This window comes from Canis lupus, chromosome 7 (genome assembly GCF_048164855.1).
Source record: "Canis lupus baileyi chromosome 7, mCanLup2.hap1, whole genome shotgun sequence".
In the NCBI taxonomy this organism is placed as follows: domain Eukaryota; kingdom Metazoa; phylum Chordata; class Mammalia; order Carnivora; family Canidae; genus Canis; species Canis lupus.
In genome coordinates this window covers 40266439-40282961 of record NC_132844.1, presented here as the reverse complement: position 1 = coordinate 40282961, position 16523 = coordinate 40266439, and the positions used below count along the sequence as shown (strand labels likewise).

Here is a 16523-nt window from a genome sequence, read left to right as displayed (position 1 = left end):
CACATGGTCTTTTTCTCTGTATACATCCCTGATGTCTCTTCCTCTTCTCAGAAGGGAACCAGTCATACTGGAATAGGGCTCCACCTAATAGCCTCTTTTTACCTTACTGACCTCTTTAAAGGCCCTATCTCCAAATATAGTCATATTCTCAGGTACTGGAACTTAGGACTTCAACCTAAGAATTTTGAGGGAACACAACTCAATCTAAAACACAGTGACTGGCAGTAAGAATAGAAAAAGACAAATGGAAGGATACTTAAGAAGTTGAAATCAGATACTTGATTGGTTGGTAAGTTAGTTATACACAGGGGATAAAGTCTGCTTCATTTCTGGTTTAGACAATGAGGTATATGCTAGTGCCATTTGTCAAACAACAACAACAACAACAAAACAATACAGAAGGAGGCTTGGTATGCCCAGAAAAATGAGGAGTTCAAGTTGCAACTGCAATAGTAATTTCTAGTTAACAGGTAAGTTAAACTCTGGAGTTTGGGAAAATAATAATAATAATAAATAATATGACACATATGATATGATCTAATATATAGATGGAAACCAAGGGTATAAGAGATTGTCCAGAAAGAAAATATAAAAACAAAGGGGAATGGAATTTGGTAAATAACATTAAAGACTGCATTAAGAAGCCAAACATGAAGGCCATGAAGGTATATCTAGACAGACAAAGAATCAGAACAAAATGACACAAGAATTAAGGGAAAGAAAAATAAAGTGGGAGATGGTTATTAATTCCTAAGACTTTTTCAGAAAGTTGATATTTTATTTCAAAGATGTGTTTTTATGAGTTCTAATTTGTGCTTTTTAGGAGTTCTGATTTGCTTCTGTGAGTAAACTACAATAATGGTTTCTCACTACCCAAAACAAGTCCAAAATACCCTATATTATATATTATATTATACAGCATTCCTTATGCCTTTTGAAAATTATAAATCTTTAGAATGAAAACGTACTTTTAAACACAAAATATGATGTCATATGTAAGTAGGCTCCATGCCCAGTGAAGAGCCCAATGTGGGGCTTAAACTCACCACCCCAAGATCAAGACCCGAGCAAAGATCAAGAGTCAGATACTTAACTGAGCCACCCAGGTGCCCCAAGGTTACATATCTTAAAATAATAAGTAAACTGATTTTTTTTTCAAAATCAATTATTCTTGATAAGACTCTCATTTATGTTGGAAGGCAAATTTTGAGGTTAGCCACCTACAACAATGTGTAAGGCTTAAATACTAAAGAGGTGGTAATATATCTAATGGAGTAATATCTGAACCATACAACACATCTTGGAATGCTGTGGTCTTATAGCACCAAGTAGCTTGAAATCTGCTCATGAAATATATTTGAATGGCACTAATGATATAATGCAGAAAATAGAAAACAAGTTGCATAGAGGAGTAACATTTATTTATCGGCTATCTTGTATTATTTTTAGACAATCGGATATAGACACTTTGGAATTCCACATTACTCTAGAGACCCAAAGGCACAGATACAACTGATTTATTATGTTTTTAAAAAGTGACAAAAGGGAATATTAATTCTGGAAGATTTTTAATCAATTCAACACTATTATACACTAGAGAAAGAAAATTTCCACAAAACATTCTCTCACAAAGTCCATGGTTTTATATTTACATAGAATTATTATAGCAATTTTAAATGTTAATCTATGATACAATAATGTTACTTCGGATAACATAAAAAATATAGTTTTTTTAATAGCCATGCTCCCATTTTTGATGAAAGCTAGTCAGTTTATCCTAATGTTAGTTTAACACTTTAAAAATGCATAATAGACATTCAATCAGCCTTATAAAACCCCTAAGAGAGGGGCCGTCAAACAGAATAGACAGAGGGCTCATCATCACTTATGTCTGAATCATCTTCATCAACTCCTTCAATGACAGATTTCTTCCCTTTACAACAGGATACAATTAATCCAATCAAGAATACCTGTAAATTTAAATAAGCTACATGTTATTTCTTAAATTTAAAGTCATTCAGAAAGTAATGAATTTAAAATGCACAGTGAATTTAAAATCCACTGTGATACAAATGGGCAATTGAGGTTCAGATCATCCCTAGTATACCTGTACTACTTACCCCAAGAAAGGCCCAGTTCCCAAAATAGTATGCAGCACTAAAGAACCAGAACTTGTGAAGGAACAGATATGTGCGCGTAACAGTACACTGATCTATAAAAGCAAATAAAGGATAATAGTGAGAGTTTCTTTCGTGAAATGGACTATTAAAACTTTATCTAAAAGATTATTAACCAAAACTAAAGATCAAGGTCATATAGTCAATAGGTGTTAGAGAGAAAATTGAAATCTAGGTCTTTCTCTAAAGCCCACTCCTTCAGTATCCTTAATATAGTGTTAAACTACCAAATAGTATGACATTTCAAAAAAATAAATGACACCTATGTAATCCTGGCTTTTAGGTATAAGAAAAATTATATTGGACAGTTCCATTTACTTGAAAGAGAAGAAGCATTTTAACCTGGAGTGCCAGATATGTCCTAACCAAAACAAAGTTTTCTTTTATGTGTTGTTAAAGAAGATATGATGAATATAAGAAAAAATGAACAAAGTAATCAGGTGTGATCATAATTAAGTTGTACTTTTCTAAAAATCTAATTCTCAGGACAGCTCAACTTTGAGAGGTGTTCTGAGATTTACTTTTTTCTTTTTAAGACCGCTATTGGAAAAAAAAAAAAAAAAAGACCGCTATTGAGAAAGAAATACAAATATGTCATTTACTGATATGCTTATCATTTGAATTTTAGATTAGTACTTATGCTTGAATTAAAAATAAATCATACACCAAAAATCAATCAATTGTATATTTTTCTCTTTCAAAAAAAAAAAAAAAAAGGAAAGTAACCTTTAAAGAGAAAGTGGCAGACTGGTTATTTAACATCTGTGTTAGACTCCATACTATTTTCATGCAAATACGTTATTTCCATTAGGTTACAAAGTCCTTTAAATAGATATGTTTGAGAAATAGTATCTGAGGAAATATTTGTTTATTGATACCATTCAGAAAGGCCTGAGGTAGCTTAGGCTTGATTGAAAAATTATATATTCTGCAGCTAACAGAGGATTTAACCTTCCAAATTTCAGAGGGCCTTTTTTTTCGCTACGGAAAAAAATCTTTCCTTAATCTTATAAGGCAACTTCTTTTTAGTCAATTAATTACAAAACAGATTATGATTTCTGCATATTTTAACCAAAATTGACAACAGCAAGAAATTCCACATGCAACTAGGAGACGAGTATCACATCCTATTGCTGATTAAGAAAATACACTGTTGATTTCTAATTTTATGAACTCTCTTCTAGTGTAAATAAATAAGTACTATTTTCTCTTAAAACATAAAGTTGAGTTGAGAAATCTGTAACCCAGTTTTTTTTTTTTTTTTTTTTTTGTAACCCAGTTTTTTACACAAAGGTTCTAAAACACTTTATCTTGGGGAGTCTATCACATGGTTTTCTGAAAAGCAGGCTTTAGGTTATACTTTATGCATATATAACACTTGTCATATAAAGTTTTAAATAGGTCATGTAAATAAACAGATAATCTAAATCTTATCTACTCTAATCCCTTCCACTGTACTTCAACATTTACTTCTGAATTACTCAATAGCAATTGGACAAAGCATTTTTTTTTTCTTCTGGCAGAGAAGCATGCAGTTTAATAAAGAGGCAGTATCTTCCTTTCACAAGCAGAGATCACCAATCTAATGATGATCTATTGATCCCCATACCTTCACAGTCCTCCTACATATTTTTTGCTCTCTTTCTCAATAGAAAAGTCTAGAAGGAATATTCAAAGCTTCCTAACAAAAACCAAAAAGGATTCAAGCAGTAGTGGCTGAACGAATGTTTCTCTACTCTCCTATGGTTACTCGTGCCCAAAATTATAGCTAGACGCTGTACTGCGAGTTCAGTCTAGCAGAGAAACCTAGACAGGAAAGTCATTAGTCATTCACTTTGCTCCTCAATATTTTACTCTCTTCTATTATAGAATTCGCTTCAAAGTAATATAACTACAGGCATACCTTGGAGATACTGCAGGTTAAGTTCCAGACCACCTCAAAAAAGTGAATATTGCAATAAAATATTGCAATAAAAGCGAATCAAATGAAATTTTTATTAAAAATTATTTATTATTAATAATTACAATTATTAATTAATAATTAAATGCGCAAAAACATTATGTCTAAATAAATAATGCATATCTTAATGAAAAAATACTTTATTGCTAAAATCTAACCATGACCTGAACTTTCAGCAACTCACAATCACTGATCACAGATCACTGTAACAAATAAAATGAAAAAGTTGGAAATTTTATGAGAATTTAACTGTGACAAAGAGACATAAACTGAACAAATGCTGTTGTAAAATGGTACCAACAGACTTGCTCATGCAGGGCTGCTGCAAACCTTCAATTTATAAACAATGTAGTATCTGCAAAGTGCAATAAAGTGAAGCACAATAAAACAAGTTATGCTTGTATTCAATTTGACACTTTTTTCATTAGATAAGCCTGAGTATTTCAAATATCTATCAGTATACCTGGCATTCATATTCAATGTAACTGCCAAAATTAGCTAAATATTTTTAAAGGGGTATTTTATTTTAAAATGGAATCGCTAAACACAATTCTAATTTAAAATCTGACAAGATTCCAATGATGTCAAAACAAGACACTTGCATATGTCTTAAAAATGAAAGTATAACTAAATATCCAGTATGGTGAAGGAAGAGCCCAGACTCCAGTCTCTGACAACTTAGTGTCAAATATCATTTGGCCACTTCTTTGCCACGTGAATGGGAAAATCTGAACTGTTCAGACTCTGTGCTTGTAAAATGGAGATATCACCGTATTTCTTTATAGGGTCATTCTAAAGATCAGATGAGGTATATCAAAATCTCTATGAAAAGTGTAGAAGTATAGCTGAATCCATGATAAGAACATAGTTCTCAAGAGCTGTTGAAGTGGTCTTGAGGAAAACAAATAATATTAAGATTTTAAAAGTAGTAAAGCAATAGTAGTAAAGAAAATAATTGCTTAGGTATTAGTATCATGACTACTGTGTCTATGTTCATTATTTTACTGTCCCTATAGTTAAAGTGTTCACCAGCGAGACCCCAACATCTGACCTTTACTGCCCACCTGTCTGTATTCACTAATCCCTATCTTGCATTTTCCCTTAAACTCTTCTTTCTGGGCTACCTTCTAACTCAGGCAAATGAAACTGGAAACTACCATTCAGGGGATGGCAACTGCCCTAACAAGACCTCCTGCTGCCCAGACCACCCAAGCCATTTGAGCTAAAACACTAACTTGTGCCTGTCCAGATGGACCAAGGAGTGACCACTGGAGTGACCAACAATTACCTTTACCTCATTATAATACTAAAATATCTGCCCCAAGAGGAGCCATAGCCTCACTTATATAACATATTACGTATGTATAGACATGCTTTCTAAGGTGCATGCATGACTTTATGCTCATTTTTACACAGGATGAAAAGGCTTCCCTATCTAACTATTAAATATTTTATTATTTTATTTTATTTTTTTATATTTTATTAATTATTTTATTTTATTATTTTATTTTATTTTATTTCATTATTTTGATAGTCACACAGAGAGAGAGAGGCAGAGACATAGGCAGAGGGAGAAGCAGGCTCCATGCACCGGGAGCCCGACGTGGGATTCGATCCCGGGTCTCCAGGATCATGCCCTGGGCCAAAGGCAGGCGCTAAACCGCTGTGCCACCCAGGGATCCCCCTATCTAACTATTTATTCATCCTAACCCTAAAAACAGGGTACTCATTCACCCTCTCTTGGGGAATCACAGCTTAGGAAGCCATTCCTCATGATCTCCTTCTTTGCCAGAAATAAAAGTCTTGGTATGACCATTCAACCTGGTGCAGTTTGTGACTCACCTAGGAGCAAACTCACATTGATTGGTTCAGTTACAAATACAGATACAAAGGGATTTGGTGAGATTTGAACCTGTATAATTCAGTAATATGCTGTCTCCTAAACAGTAATATACCTTTAATTAAATAAAAATAACCAATTTGATGTTTTAAAAATGAAGAGAGGAACAGATTAAGATTTATGCAAAAAATGTCTGTTCATAATTATTTTAAAAACAAGAGAAGTATGTTCCATGGCTTACGTATTACATGAGCTTCACCTTACCCTTACAAGGGTATACTTAAAGATTCTTTGGGAGTCAAAAATTCACTGAATTAGAAATTTCAGGGCCAGAACAAGGATTATAAGACAGAAGCTGAGCTGCAGAAGCAAGTCAGATCAAATCATTTTTCCACAGAGGTCTAATAATCCATTCAGTGACATTTTAAATTGGCCTATACCCACTGATGATTTTGCCCACCACAAAAAATATACCTTAAATATTTTTCTTATCACTTTTACATGCTTACCACCATTTTCAAAGGTCGTAGATTTGACACAAATCTACACTACACTACAAATCCATATACACAATGAGTATGTAACAACTCTTTCTAGCTATCTTTATATGTATGCATTATTATGTTTACATTTATATAAAGTGGTATATATGACTACAGAATAATTTTGGTTAATAAGTGTATGCATATATTTTATATTCAAGTGATGATTCCACACTGAATAAACAGAGGAGGCTTTTCTCCTGACCATTTGCCATTTTCTAGATGTTTACCTGAATCACGATACCTAGGAGATCTATAGAGGTCTTTCTAGTTATCTAAAAAATTATAATTAAATATTTTGAACTTGGCTCAAACTTCAAAGTAAATTTAAATTGCCGGATATTTCATTTAAGGATTGTGTTCTAAAATCAAAAGTGTTCAGGAAACTTCTGACTGTTGTACCTCAAAAGGACATACAAAAGTTCTAATTAAACTAAAGAGTACTATTAACAATGAAAAATTAAAGTAGGGGTTAAGATAAAAAAAATTTCTGACAACAAAGTGGCTGTACAAAAAAGATCAAAATTAAAAGAGCCAAGAAAGGGCATCGGGAGCATATGAATAAAATCAAAAGACTTTGAATACTGACACTACTACCCTTTCTCTATCTCTTCTCACTTATCATCTAATAAATAACAGAAAGTACAATTAAATCTGCTTTCACGTAACAGCAACCTTTAAAAATATACCTCATAAATTTTATATTCCATTTTCTTGTTTCCTCTTAGATTATTTGTTATGTCATCGTTAATGTATGCTGACTACCACTAAGATAACTTTGGTTATTAGCTATGATAAATCACACCATCTATTTTAAATATATTTTTAAAACATTTAGTGTTGATTTAAGCTACAATTAAGTCATCATGTTATACCTTCACCTGAAATCAACTTAGAATTAATTACACTCTATAATTGTACTTTATTTATAAAACGAATCCTTATATTACATATGCATATATAAAGAAGGCCTATGAGAAAACTCCTGCATCATGGAGAATGAACTTTGAAGTGAATATTTTGTTTGGCTAGTGACAAAAAACTAGCAGAAGATTGGACTATTTAGAATGCCACTTCATTTCTCATGGCTATCCAAGATTATGCTAACTTTGATTTCTGATTAGGGTCTTGATACTATTGAATATTTAAAATAGACATGAATCTAAACTACATACAGACTAAGGAGCTCGATTTTATTGTGATAGGATTAGGAATTATTAATCCTAAGAAAGAGAATAACATGAGTGGCCATAGACTAGCAGAAGGGACTGAGAGTAGATGGAAGTTCACTCAGGTAGAAGACAATCCAAGTGAAAATGTGAGCTATTAGGATGGAAAAAAAAAAGGTTAGACTGAAAGATTTTAGAAGTATAATTCCAGTTAATCACTGTTTTAGTGTCAAATGGACTTACAGCATATGAAATATACACGCGTAAAAATTTTTGAGATACTTACAACACACATCCAAATAAAAAGGGGCAGAAAAAAATTAAAATACATAATAAAAATCAAAGTTCTATATTTCTTAAAATTGAACAAATGGCATTCAGTTAAATCAATGTTTTGTTAAATTTCACTGGGGGGCTAGTCAAAAGGGAAAGAATTGGTAAACATAAAGAAGTACAGAAATTCTAAAGGAAGTAGTTTTATTATATTTTATGAATACACAAACTGTATCAGGTTAATAAAGATACCACTTGTCAGATGTTTTACACTAAACAATAAGTTTTACAGGGGTGCTTAGGTGGCACAGTTGGTTTAAGCATTTGTCTTCAGTTCAGGGTTCTGGGATTGAGCCCTGCATGGGGAGCTCCCTGCTCAGTGGTTACTCTGCTTTTCCCTCTCTCTCTACCCCTTCCCCTGCTTGTGCTTTTCTCTCGCTCACGCTCTCTCTCAAATAAATAAAATCTTAAAAAAAAAAGAATGAATTCTACAGTGATTATTTTTAAGAACAAATGATAACTTCTGTTGAGCTCTGATTATACTTTTAAAAATGTAAGGTATTTCAAAGGTGCTAAAATATGTAGTGTTCCAATAAAGAATGTTCTGAATATCACTATATTACTCACTGGCCATATAAAATTTATAAAATGGGAGTCACAGAGATAAGCATTAGCATATAATCTGTAGAAATAATCACAAACTCATTAGTAAATTCTAAATTAATTAAGATTTACTGTCTACTAGTCTTAATTGCCCAAAGACAGTCAAACATAAAACAGAAAGAACAACCATTTTCCATTATATTTTTTTCATAAAATAGTAATAGTGTAATGAGTATAGTAGAAAATATTAAAGGTAGAAATAGAAAAGTGAGATTTGGTTCTTGAGTCTGCCACATATACTGTGAGATTCTGGGGTGAGTCATCTAACTTCTGAATATTAGTTTCTTTCTAAGTGACAATGAAATAGTATCTGCTTGTGGTATACAGTGACAGGACAGACTGATCTTTTTTTTTTTTTTTTTGATAGACTGATCTTCTGAAAATTAAATTTAGAGAGAAATCTACATGTGATTTAAAAAAAAAAGAAAAGACTGTTTTAGGAGTTAGCAACCTTGAGCAAGAACTCTATACAAGTGGCTAAGTTTCACAAAATTACCTAGGTTGGCTTTGGCATAGATTCCAGAGAACTCAGAAAGCTTACACCTAATTAACTTTAGTATTCCTAGTTGAACTTTTATCAACGGAGTCAAAATGTCACCTAGAAAAAGAACTCTGACATCAAGAGACTTTCTGGATTGCAAGCAAAACCCAGGAAAAATGATGCTGTAGTCAATACCTAATTTTCTGGTCTGCATGGCAACCTCACCTGACAATGGACACAATATATCAGGCTATCTCAGCTAGATGATACCAGCCAATAAGATCAATGAGGCCTTCTTTATGATTCTATGCCTACCTAGAAACTGTGACTATAAATTTGGTTTTCAAAACACATTCTTTCTCTGCGGTGAGAATTCACCAACCCTGAGTCTCTAGTTTCTTTAATAGTTATATTTCCTATGATAAATTAATAAACTCACAGCTGGCTAATATATTAGTCTCTTCTCTGTTCGGTCAGTTATCTGAAGCCCAATATAGACAATAAAGACCAAGGTATAGGAGCATTTGAAAGGTAGGTAGATTTAAATCAAATAAAGCTATCAATTCACAAACTTGTTATCTGTCAAGTAAAAGATTATAAATTTACAGTACTTAAGCATGAAGAACTATTTCAATCTGTTGAGAACAAAGCTTTTTGGTTCAAGATGACAGACTGGGCACAGTCATTTGTTTCTTTCCTTCTCAGGACCTCATTAAAAGTTAGAGTATAGGAATAAAACCAGCAGCAATCTCTTAACAGCAAACAGAATGGGAAGTAAGCCATCAGGTGATGAAAATCAACAATAACCTGGAAGATGAAAAGCCACACTTAAAAGGTTTCCAATAAAACAACTAGTTTCCCTCTCATTTATTTTAAAATATAATTTAAGGATCACTAGAAACCTCAGTCACAGAGTTCCCATGATGAGGCTTCCTAGTTCCTGATACTTAAATGTAAATTAGCATAAATATGAATACATCAGATATATATAGAAACTATCAGCATGAAGGAGAAAGGACACGATAAACAGAATTGTTCCAAGGTAAACAGAATTGTAATTTTATTTAAAGGAAACCATTAAGAAAAATGTTTAGTACCTTCAGGTATTGAATAAGATTTTACAGCCATAAAACAAGGATGCTTGAAAAAGATCAGAATAAGTACTTGAGGAAAGTTATGACTTTGTTATATGAAATAAAAATTTTAGGATATGGTTTGAAGATAAAGCTGAACAAACATGCAAGTATCCAGAGTAAAACGGTAGGCATAGAATATGAAATATGGATGAGATAGATGATCAGCTGAAGATATCCAGCAACTAATGAAGATGAGCTCCCCAAGAGAGAATGGAGAAAAGAGAACTTACCAAGTTAGCTTCAAAAGAAGTAGTAGAAACGAATTAGGGGTGGGGGAAGGGAAAGTGGGAGGGGGGTGGGAGCGACTGGGTGACGGGCACTGCAGGGGGCACTTGATGGGATGAGCACTGGGTGTTATTCTATATGTTGGCAAATTGAACACCAATAAAAAATAAATTTGCAAAAAAAAAAATAAATAAAGTAAGTCCATAACTAAATTTCAAAACAAAACAAAACAAAGAAAAAAACAAAAGTAGTAGACGGCATGAGATTTCTCACCAGTTAAAAAACGAAAGATGTGACCAGTTAAAAAATAAAAGATGACACAATGCCTTTAAAATTCTAAAAGAAATGATTTCTTATGTGGATTTCTAAGTGCAACCAAATTACCCATCAATTATATAAACTGAGATACTTTTTGGACATATAAGTCATTTTCAGATGTGAAAATACAAGGCATTTTTTTTTTTTAACTCAAGAAAAACTAAGGGCTTGGGAGAGGAAATCAAAAAAGATATGGCTTATAATGCATCTAAAGTCCAATGAACAGAAATTATAAGATTACTGATAAGCAGCAGAATCAGAAAACAATTGATCTAAATAAGAAAAGGAAGTCAATAGGGATTTAGAAGGTACAATGGATTTCATCCAACAGATTAAATAAGAAAGAAGGTAGAATGGGCAGCCCCAGTGGCTCAGTGGTTTAGCGCCGCCTTCAGCCCAGGGCCTGATCCTGGAGACACAGGATGGAGTCCCACATCAGGCTCCATGCATGGAGCCTGCTTCTCCCTCTGCCTGTGTCTCTGCATCTCTCTCTCTCTCTCCCTCTGTGTTTCTCGTGAATAAATAAATAAAATCTTAAAAAAAAAAAAAAAGCTAGAAGATGCTAGCTAAACTAATATTTTATGATACTTAAATAACATTTTTAAAATGACAAAGAAAAATAACAAATAAAAAACTGGTTTAATTCTAGATTGTTATTTTGAGGAGGATAGAAAAATATGCTTAGGTAATATTTTCTTATCCTCAAGGAGCTTACATTCCTATAAGAGAACAGGGGTGCCTGGGTGGCTCAGTCAGTAGAGCATGCAACTCTTGATCTAAGGGTTATGAGTTTGAGTCCTACGTTGGGCATAGAGATTAAGAAAATTTAAAAAACTAAAAGAGCGATAATATATATAAATGACCATAAATTAAGACAGAGTAAGGTAGTCATAAAATGTAAATGATATGGGAATTCAAAGGATAAAAAGAGACTGCTCATGTTTAGAGGCTCAAAAAAAATGGTTAGGTTTGAAATAAACATCATAGGACTCAGCAATGAAAACAGGCAGGGTGGCATAGAAACTAGTTGTGATATTTCAAGAACAAATAGTTGAAAAGCAAAGGTGGAAAAGATGGTGATGTTCAGAAAATGTATGGAAAAAAGCTACATAGCTGTAGGATGGGTTAAATAGAGGTAGTCCTTCAATCCTAGATTGAATCTGTCAGATGATGAGGGGAGAAGCACTTAAGGTTTCTATTGGGGGAAATGGCATTATCAGAGTACTTACTTTAGATCAGTGGTTTCTACAGTGTGGCTCCCAGACCAGAACCCTCCGAAAATCCTCCCACCTCAGATTTACTGAATCAAAAATTTGCCATTGGTGTTTAACAAGCCTTCTAGAAACTCAGATGCATATATAAGTCTGATAATCACTGCTTCAAAACAATTAAGCTAACAGCACTGTGCAGTGTAGATTAGACTGGAGCACTAGTTAAAAGGTACAATTCATGTGAGATGTGAAGGTCATTCTGGCAACAAGCTGCATCCCTTAGCAGCTGCCTGGGTGTGGAGGAAGAGTGAATGAAGGTTAAGTGTGCTTTGAAGAATGGTGGTAATGTGAGAAATAGTAAAGTCAGTAAGCATAGTTCAAAGGCTTTATCTAGTAGTTTATACTGTCTTCATCAAGAACTAGTCATTTTAAAACATTTTAATAAACATTACCAAAATAAGGTAGGCTCTGTATATTATTTTCACTTATATTGGTAAGTCTTATAAAGCTACTAATAAATAGCTAACAGGCTAACATCTTTATTTTGCTTGCTTTCTTGACCATGAGGTTAATGCCCTAACCCCACATACCACATGACCACACTTGCTCTCAACTGTAAGGGAAATCTAATGAGAAAATGTGCAATGACCAACAGTGAGACCGAGAAGTTAATAGGTTATCTTACTAGTTTTCTATTTAATAAGGAATACCAGGAACAAAACAAAGTCAAACAGGCTCAAAGAAAAAAAGTATAATCTTAATAGCTGCAAGCAGTTTTCAAAGACAACTATTCTAGATATTATCTAATAAGTAGAATACAAAACATTAAGTAACATTTTCTAATTAAAATGCTAAAAAAAAAAAAAAAAAAAAAAACAGAGGCATCATTCCTGACCCCTTTTTCTCTCCTAGCCTATAACTAGATTTCTCAGCAAATCCTACTGGTTCTACCTTCAAAATACAACAGCATCTGACCACTTCTTGCCACTTGCATCATCATCACAGGCTCTCTCTTGGATTACTGAAAAAGCTTCCTGTCAACCTGTTTTTGTCCTTGGGTTTATTATGGTCAATCTCAGGGGTTGGCAAATTATAATCCAAAGGTTACATTTAGCCCATCACCTGTTTTTGTAAGTTTTACTGGAACATGGCCACAGCCATCCATAATGTACTGTTTATGGCAGCTTTAATACTGCAAAGGCAGAGCTACACAGTATGTCTCACAAAGCCTAAAATATTTACTATCTTATCCTTCACAGAAAAAGTATGCTAAGCCCTGGTCCCTAGGCAACACAGTAAAGTGATCCTTTGGGAACATCATGTCACTCTTCTACTCATAATCCTGCATCTGAAAGTAAAAGCTAAAGTCCTTAAACTTGGCTGCTTTTTGTTCCACTACTTCCTCCAGCATACTTCTACTCTGCACTTGCTGTTACTTTCATCGAGAATGGTCTTCTCCCCCATAGCTGCCTTTGTTCCACACTTGCTTAAGGTTGTTTTCCTTAAATGACAGCTTCTCAGTAAGAATTTCCTTTCTACTCAAAATTTCAAATCATCCCTCCTTCTGGACACCAGTTACTCTCCTTCGGTTCTTTATTTTTCTCCATAATACTTACAACTTGTCTCCTACTACTACATAAGCTTCATGGGGACAGGAATATTTGATTCTGTTGTCACTATTGTTACACTAGTATCTAGAATAGCAGCTGACACACAGTAGACATCAATAAACATTTGTTAAATGAAGCAGCACAGGAATAGTAGGTAAGTAAAATTAAATAACCATATGGAATCCCAGAAATTAAGACATCTATAAACTTACCTTAAAATTTCAAGACAGATAGGATGGTGATTCTCAGTATTACTAAAAAAGATATGTCAGTATCTTCTAAAGGTGTGCAAATTGTAATAGCTATTAATGGTGTACTCCTCAAAGAAATCCTTTAACTTTCTAAAACAAGGCTATCAAAACTATCACAATTCTAAGAGTTGACTTATCTTTGTCTTATAACTAAATCTATCTTTTTGTCTTATAGTCGAAATCTAACTATCCTTAATTTACCCATCCCCACCCCCAACCCCAAATTTTCAGACTCTAAGACAAAAAGACCACACATAGTTGTTGTTTGAAGGCCATTGCCTGAATCCTGAATTGGATCTTATTAGTTACACAATTCTAGAGAGCTAAAATTAATTAGCTTCACCTAATATGGGGTAGGAGGTGTTAAATTGATAGTCCATATTCAAAATCCGCCTTTTAAATAACCACAGTAAGAGTCGGGTACCATTTTCACTTCAAATTATATTTATGGACCATCCATGTGGGCACACAGCACCAGAGGAGGCATTAACAAATACTGTCATCACAAAACAGCAGGGTCCTTTTTTGACCGTAGCCCTTAAGGCTTTAGTTTCTAATGAAATATCTTGAGCAGTTTCATTTTGAGCCTGTTAAAATGGCTTTCTTTAAAATGTGAATTTTATTTATAACTATATAAATCAAACATCAAATGTCAACTAGTGTAGTAATTCCTTTAATAACACTGGTTTTTTAAACAGAAATAAGAATCTCCTTAAAAAAGCATTTTTTTCTTTTCTTCTTCTTTCTTCTTCTTCTTCTTTTTTTTTTTTTTGCTTACAGGTCAATGTATGAGTGGGTGGGTAAAAAAAAAAAAAATTACCTAGGGGCTCAGTTAGTTAAGCATCTGCCTTTGGCTCAGGTCATGATCCCAGGGTCCTAGGATCAAACCCTGTGTCTTAAAACACACACACACCCAAAAAACACAAAACAATACCACCTGAATCCATTGTTAGTGATCACATAAAGTGTTATGAGCAGTATTGCTTAGTAATCTAGACCTCTAAATAAAATTTCCTGGAATCTTAGAAGCTCAAGTAGAAAGAAAACATTCCATATTCTAGGGAAAAGGATGGTACTAAGAATTTAAGAATTAAATTTTTCAAACTCAGTAACTACCCAATCCACTCTCACAGGTTGCTGATACTATCATAAGAAACCACTTTAGTTAGAAAATCCACCTATTTCAACTCGAAGCCTTCAAAACAAAAGCTTCATCTAGGAAAATGTAAAAATTGTTCTATCAATAAATATAGGTGATAAATTTATGGAAAAAATCTTAAATTATTTAAAGAAATTGGATTATATAACCAAATATAGAACATTATCACTGCACTTAAACTGGTGGATTATTAAAAATATGAAAAATTTCTCCAATAAGTTTTAAAGTACTATGTGGCTTTAGAGAAGAGGTTTAATTTCTGAAGAGGTTTTTTTTTTTTTTGAAGTGTTTTTAATATGTGCTTAGTGAATTTAAACTGTCCTTCTGCATAGAACCTCAATAGGAATACATTCTGTAAACCTAACCAAAGAATAACTCATTTTACATGATTGAATATGTCTATAATTAAATCAAGGTTTATCTGATGCTAGAAATTTATACCAGAAGTGACAGGAAAATATGAGAGATGAATTATTTTGTAGCAGATTCAAAATTAAAAATAAACAAGAAAGATTAACTCACTTTCATATATCTTTTATTCTAAATTGCTTAGGGAATTTACGAACTTTCATGCTCAAAATGTGTTTTGCCATTTTGTAAGGCAAATACATCATGTTGAACCACTAGGGATGTAACCTTAAATTTATAGAATTTAAGAAAAATAACATATAAATGTAAATTTTAACAGTATATAAATAATGTGTAATTATATATATAATATATAATATCCCCTAAATGGTAGTTAGAAATGGTTATCTTCAGTAGTTCATATCTTGGTCTATTCTTGGGACTATCAGTTTTTAAAATAGTTGCCATTTGGTGGTGTTCAGCAGTTCTCATGTGTTTTTTCCCCCTCCCATTTATCATTCTCTTAACATATACACACTTATCTTTTCTGAACCATATATTGTAACAACCTCTTAACATTTTAGGATTTTTTAAGCAGAAGGATATTCTCTTACATAACCAGAGTATAGCTACTCAAGAATTTTAACATTGAGGGATCCCTGGGTGGCACAGTGGTTTGGCGCCTGCCTTTGGCCCAGGGCGCGATCCTGGAGACCCAGGATCGAATCCCACATCAGGCTCCCTGCATGAAGCCTGCTTCTCCCTCTGCCTGTGTCTCTGCCTCTCTCTCTCTCTCTCTCTATCATAAATAAATAAAATTTAAAAAAAAAAAAAGAATTTTAACATTGATACTATATATATATTTTAAAGACTTTATTTATTTATTCATGAGAGACAGAGAGAGGCAGAGACATAGGCAGAGGGAGAAGCAGGCTCCCAGGGGAGCCTGAGGTGGGACTCAATCCCAGGACTCTGGGATCACAACCTGAGCCAAAGGCAGACAATCAATGAGCCACGCAGGTGCCGTTGATACTGTATTTTTAAGACTTTACAGTTCATATTCCAACTCATTTATCCCAGTATATTCTTTCTAGTATTTTTATCCTCTAGTCTAGGATCTAATCCAGATCATGTATTACTTTTGGTTAACATATCTAATC

At 33.4% G+C, this 16523-nt stretch overlaps 1 protein-coding gene across 2 annotated transcripts in view; it reads right to left on the bottom strand.

Annotated features, from left to right (window-relative positions):
* Positions 1-1399: 1399 nt before the first annotated feature.
* The window catches only part of LMBRD1 (LMBR1 domain containing 1), a 109716-nt gene continuing 94592 nt past the window's right edge, over positions 1400-16523 (bottom strand). For both annotated transcript variants that reach the window (XM_072832452.1, XM_072832453.1), the window contains exons 15-16: positions 2121-2212; positions 1400-1970 (exon numbers count right to left, since the gene is read on the bottom strand). In XM_072832452.1, the coding sequence (XP_072688553.1) occupies positions 1854-1970; positions 2121-2212 (209 nt within the window). In that variant the 3' untranslated portion in view covers positions 1400-1853. The remainder of the gene's footprint in view (positions 1971-2120; positions 2213-16523) is intronic.